This window comes from Notothenia rossii (assembly GCF_949606895.1).
Source record: "Notothenia rossii genome assembly, chromosome: 5".
Classification (NCBI taxonomy): Eukaryota; Metazoa; Chordata; class Actinopteri; order Perciformes; family Nototheniidae; genus Notothenia; species Notothenia rossii.
In genome coordinates this window covers 8,168,609-8,174,608 of record NC_136903.1, presented here as the reverse complement: position 1 = coordinate 8,174,608, position 6,000 = coordinate 8,168,609, and the positions used below count along the sequence as shown (strand labels likewise).

Here is a 6,000-nt window from a genome sequence, read left to right as displayed (position 1 = left end):
GCCCAGCAGAGAGATGCAGCCTGTAGAGCAGGGATGTCAAACTCAAATACACAGTGGGCCAAAATTTAAAAAAATTGTACTAGTGGAGGGCCGGACTGGTTCAATGTTTATTGCAAAATGTATTGAAATGAACTTATTGCACAAATTAAACCTGGAACTAGCAAAGCTTAAATTATTGCCTATAAAAACAACATTAAACATTAAATAATCAGTTGCATTCATTTCTTATGGCTCTATCTGCAGCTTTTCTGAGTCATTTCTTATGATTACATTTTCCCACAGGCCAACAACAGCTTCAAAAAAAACATTTCCCTCAAAGAGAAACCCAAACATGCCCTGTTGTTGTGAGAGAAAAAGTGCAGAAGGAAACATCCATTAAACTCAGTGTGCTGCTCTGTGATGCTAGCTCAGATACTTGGCATCTCATCTTGGGTGCAAGGTCATCAATGTTTGGGCTCAGGCTCTGAGCTGAGGAGACCCTCAGGGTTGAGTGAAGGTGTGAGTGCAATATACCGGCGGGCCAGATCTAATAGTAATTACAAATTATCCTGCGGGCCGAAATTAAATCTACCACGGGCCTGATTCGGCCCCCGGGCCTTGAGTTTGACACATGTGCTGTAGAGGAAAAGTGAGGGGGGGGGGGGGGGGGGTCAGATTCTGACGTGAGTGCAACATTTCACACTCTGACCCTAATGCAAATTCAGTCACCTGACAAAGGCTGAAGTAGCACACACTTCATTTATATCTGCATGCATCATTAATGTTGTCTTGTTTTTTGTTTGGCCTTACTGTTGGCTTTATGCTGTTATTGTCTTCTCAGTGTGTTGCCTAAAATCAGATTTTAACTGCCAAATGAATACAGTTATTATTAATAATAATAATTCTGCTACTGTATGTAAATTCAGAGACAACTGTTTTACATTCTGCAGAATACAAATAACTGATTCCTATTAGAGAAATGTATGAGCATGGTTGCATAATCAAAGTCTAATACACACTCAGCCATATCTCATACTTCACTCCTCTGTGCAGATCTTTAAGTCAACTGAATGGAATAAAGTATTGATTTCTCATTTAGCTTACTTTCTATATCCTGCCTATTGATCATACTAAAACGCAGCAGTTGGCCACCTTCCCAATCCTATCATCATTAATAACGTCTTCATTAAACTAATTCAACAACACTTGTGAACATTTCATATGTTAAAATAGGAGCATTATAACTTTTTTAATATCAATGTCAACATCCCTTTCTTTGTTTAGGTTCTCTTATTTTAATACATGTATTTGACTTTGTATACTGTTGTTCTATAAGGACACAATCTATACCTATTTGAAAATAAGTTTTTTGTCAATATGTTCAGAAAAAAAGAGAAAACAGTGATTGAGATGAGAATAATTGGCCACATGAAGTTTTGACCGGTGACACTTACGCAGTTGGCATTGTTTGCCCACATAAGGGGACGGGCAGTGGCATTTGAAGTCTCCCTCCAGGTCCCTGCAGGTGCCTCCGTTCTTGCATGGCTGGGCGGCGCAGTCGTTCACGTCTACAGAGAGAGAAATCCCACCGTCACTTACTGAAGTCACAGACATTAAACAGCTTATTGAACAACTGCTATCACCAAATCTGAAAGTGGATCACGGTTAGTTAGAAGTGTGAGTGACGATCACAGGTCATGCGTTAGAGACAGGATTTGATATCTCCTCAAACTGTTAGTTGAAGCCATGCCAACAGGACTGAAGCTGTAGTAGAGAGCAAAGAGACAGGTAGTTAATAGACTGTTAATGTAGCTTTGATCGGAATATGTGGCATCAAAGACCCAGCTGCACCAGGAGACTGTGGTCAGAACGTGCAGTGTTTAGTGGAAAGGTCCACAAATTAAATGTGTTGAGCTGGGTGAGTGTGAAGCTTTAAAAACGCATCATTTGTTTTATTTAATTGCAATTCCTTGTGTTGCCTCTTGGTGGCACCCTCATCACAAATCTACCCCAGCTCAGAGTCTGTCAGATGAGTCAGAAAGGAGGAAAGCAAATCAACCTCTGAATAACACGTGAATAAACTCAAAGTCTTTTCATCTCTCCCCGACGAGAGCTGTGTGAGTAAACCAGCTTTAAAACGCACTAGGATTGACCTCACGCGCACATTTAGCTGGATGTTTAGATGATGGCACACCAAAAGAAAAGATATGTCAGTCACTGTCTGCAGCTTTAATCCTCAGTGGTTGTTATTATGGAGGCAAATGCACGCAAGCTACCCAGGCGCACCGATGTTATGCTTCTATCCAACCGACACACACATGGCAGCATCTCCCTACCCACATGCTCTCTCTATAAATAGCTCCGTGTCCAAACATTCATTTTCACACAGTCACAGGAAGAATACAGCGCTTTTGAAATGGGCATCCATCGAGTGTGGATAACAGGGTCCACATTTGTGACCCTTCTGGCTCTGCAAGCTTACATCACATAAAACTGATTTCTTTATAGCATCTGAATATTTTAAACTCTCTTCACTTTGTAAATAATCTATGTGATCAATTTACTTTTTTGGAACAAGCCTGGTGAGAAGGTAGCAGATCCCTCTGTATGCAGATACAAGGATACATTACAAAAACTGTTTAAGTAGTTAAAGAAAACTGGCAGGATGGGTTTTACTAATTTGGTTCAATCAGTGTTGGATTAAGATATATGTTATAAAGATTGATAAAAAGATGTATTGTTCATTTGCCGCTTAGGGCACACATGAAAACTTTACTTTTTATTTGAGCAGGTTTCTAAACATTGCTCACTCCAGATTTAAAAGGATGACGGACACCTATATCAGGAGTTAATGACAGTCTGAAGGTGTCAATATACTCGTGGTCAACTTCAAATGGAAACTTCTGGAGCATAGATTCGAAACACAATGAGAACACAGGAGAACTGAAATGGCAAACACTGAAGATTCATTTGATTTGATGCAGATTGACGAAGACATTTGCTCCAGCCAAAAAGAGACACAGCTCCTGCCTAACCGAATCTGAAGAGTCTCTTCCAGTCGGAGACTTTAACTAGTTCTATGGGCAAAATCAACATTAAGCATGACAAGCTAAAACAGGCCAAAGGACTCTAACTCTTGTCCCTGAGTAAAGAATGTATGCCAAAGGGACATAGGTACCTTATAAGGTGGACTACCAGATGTCCCTAGCCAATAAACTATCTTGTGCTTGAGTCTTCGCCTGCAATAACAAAGAGACAGAGCGGCGTCTCTCAAAGAGATAACAGGAATACCCCAAGGCCGCATGCCTGGGCCAGGGAGACAGAGAAAGTAAAGAATGATGAACTGGGTCAAATATTTCCTTCACACAAATGATTCACTGTAACCATGAAATGCCTTATAGAGATGGTTCAGGATGAAACCACTGATAATGTAAATGCAAACCAAGGAAGACCATACTGACATGTTATCATCTGTTACCTATGTCACTTGATCCACTGTTTGCATATAGATTTGGGGATATTGCATGTACTTGTCTATAGCTCCAAACAGAAATAGCACACTAGCACAATATTCAGAGCGTCAATATCTGTCTCAGCATGCAGCTAAAACCAATACATATCTCACGCAGCTTGTTTGAAATCTGATCCTGATCGATAGAAAGCCAAGGTCAGCTGGCCGTGCACGTGGCGATCAGCAGAGCATCTACAGCCGGGCTCTGTGCTGCAGCCAGCAGGATCTGGCCCTAGAAAAGACCTCGGCTCACAAGGGGCTCAAACTGTGTCAACACTGTGTCCATAAAGACAAAAAGCTGTAGCTATCTGAGGAGCGCGACTAAAAAAACATACATATCTATAGTTTATTAGTAAAGGTTATAGTTTTATGAACACCAAAAATCCATCTTTTACGAAAGCTATGTATAATGGACTGCTGCAGAAAAAATAATTACATATTTTGTAATCACACTCTTTGGGTTTCCATGACAACTTAGTGGTAAAGCATGATGGTAACCAGATACAAAAGAATATTACATAAAAAAGGTTCCAAAAGGTTTCCAGATGTGTCATTTGCTGTGTGGACTGGCTGCAGATCAGCAGGGAGCCCCAGCAGCATCCAGAATAGCCTCTGAACCGGATCTCTGCCAGGGTGACTGTGTGCTGGAGAGGAGGCTACTGATGTCATAAAGTATATTTACAGAGCATCATATTTAAAGCTGTGTTTTCCGAGCGATCACTCTAAAGTCTAAAAGATCGACGCGTGGTGACACCAGAGCCTGTGCACTGGTTCTTAGAAGCCTGCAGCATTATGAGATTTTGCAATGTTTGCGTTTCTGCAGATCGAGCAGTCTATTCCTACAGTAAATATAGATTCCATACATGTAAGCGGATTGCAGGTTTTCTTTAATTATCTTTGGGAACTTTAAGGAAATAAAGTGTCATCAAACTGTATTGACTTTAGGTGGTTCTAAAAAGGGCGTTTCAAAAAAAGGGAAGCATCAAATGTTGGATTTTCCCCGCTGAACATCTGTCTACTCTAGTGTTATCTAAACAAACATTACAGTTACATATTTGATGTGGAGTATGTGGTTGTTATAGTTTCTGAAGGATCTCAAGCGAGGCACTCAAATCCCAACTGCTTTGTGGTCAACTGAGGAGAAGTTGAAGATGTGAGAATGCAGAACTCCACTCTTGCTCATTTCCTTATTTTCTAGTTTAGCAGACCTATAGGTATGTAGGTACACATGGATACATGGGCTTACTATAGATCTATGACTTTCTACAGTAGGATTTGTTTACATGTATACCAAGTGGATGGCAGAACGTGATAATGAACTGTGTTTCAGCACATTTAATATCAGTTTCAGTCAGATCCGCTGTATTGTTACAAATCAATGAGAAAACACCTTGTGGCTTAATTTAGTGGGATTGCTGTTAAAAGCATTCCCACGAGTTTCTGCGATGTTCCCGCATTGAACATCGCAGAAACTCTGTTCTAACATCAAAATGTTCAGCTCGGTCGGGAATCAATTGCTATTACTTTTATCGTTCATAACCATACTTGCCAACCTTGAGACCTCAGAAATCGGGAGCATTTCAAAACCACCGCGGGGGGGGGGCGGAGCTAGTGGATCGCCGGAGCTGTATTAGATTAACATGCTTATTGTAGTTCTAAGTGGCCTGTAGCACCATCCTTGATGGAGCATATATGTGGGCTGGACCTGTATTTTACAGGAAAGGAGTGAGCAGAGGGTAGAGTTGTCGATTCTTGTTCTGTTTTCTGTGATATATCTCAGACTTTCAGTTGCGCGCTACTAAAGAGACGCGTTACCATGGAAACCAAACAATGGTGTAGCTGTATTAAAGTCCGAGTGAAAACAGTCCTGAGTAAATCTGATTTTGTCAGAAATCGGGAGAAATATGACCCCGGGAGGAAACCGGGAGAGGGCAATGAAATCGGGAGTCTCCCGCGAAAATCGGGAGGGTTGGCAAGTATGTTCATAACTTTCATAATTCCAGAGATATATCCCATAATTCATCACATTTTTAACCATTGAAGTCAATGGAGAAATTCTTCAGACTTCAACAAATCTTCATGCGACTTCAACTGCTAACTGTTCATTCATACTTTCACTCAGAAACCTCATTCCAACTTTAAAATGTTACACATCTTTCTGACATTATTCGTGTAACACAACTTTTAAATCTGATTCTTACTTTTAGAGATATTAAACATTGTTCAGACCTTGGTACAGAGGCCTTCTTCAGATTTTAACATTAACTAGAGTGCGTAATGTCACAGCTAGGAAATGTAGGTGTAGGAAATCTTGAAATTTGCCTTCATATATTTTTTTTAAACTGCCATAATTCCCAAACCCTACATTCCTGAGACATAATCTTTCATGACAAACTTGGGAAAACATCTCATAGCTTCAAAAATTACAAATAATTAAGCAAAAAATAATTAATGAAGTGGCATGAAGTGAAAAAAGCTTTCAACATGTCTCCATCAAAGCCCATTGTAAT

General features: G+C 40.3%; 1 protein-coding gene across 1 annotated transcript in view; it reads right to left on the bottom strand.

Moving 5' to 3' along the window:
• LOC307041279 (lactadherin-like) overlaps nt 1-6,000 on the bottom strand; it is a 29,341-nt gene that overhangs the window by 7,051 nt on the left and 16,290 nt on the right. Inside the window, exons 5-6 of the mRNA XM_079684587.1 lie at nt 1,434-1,547; nt 3-20 (exon numbers count right to left, since the gene is read on the bottom strand). Of these exons, the coding sequence (XP_079540713.1) occupies nt 3-20; nt 1,434-1,547 (132 nt within the window). The remainder of the gene's footprint in view (nt 1-2; nt 21-1,433; nt 1,548-6,000) is intronic.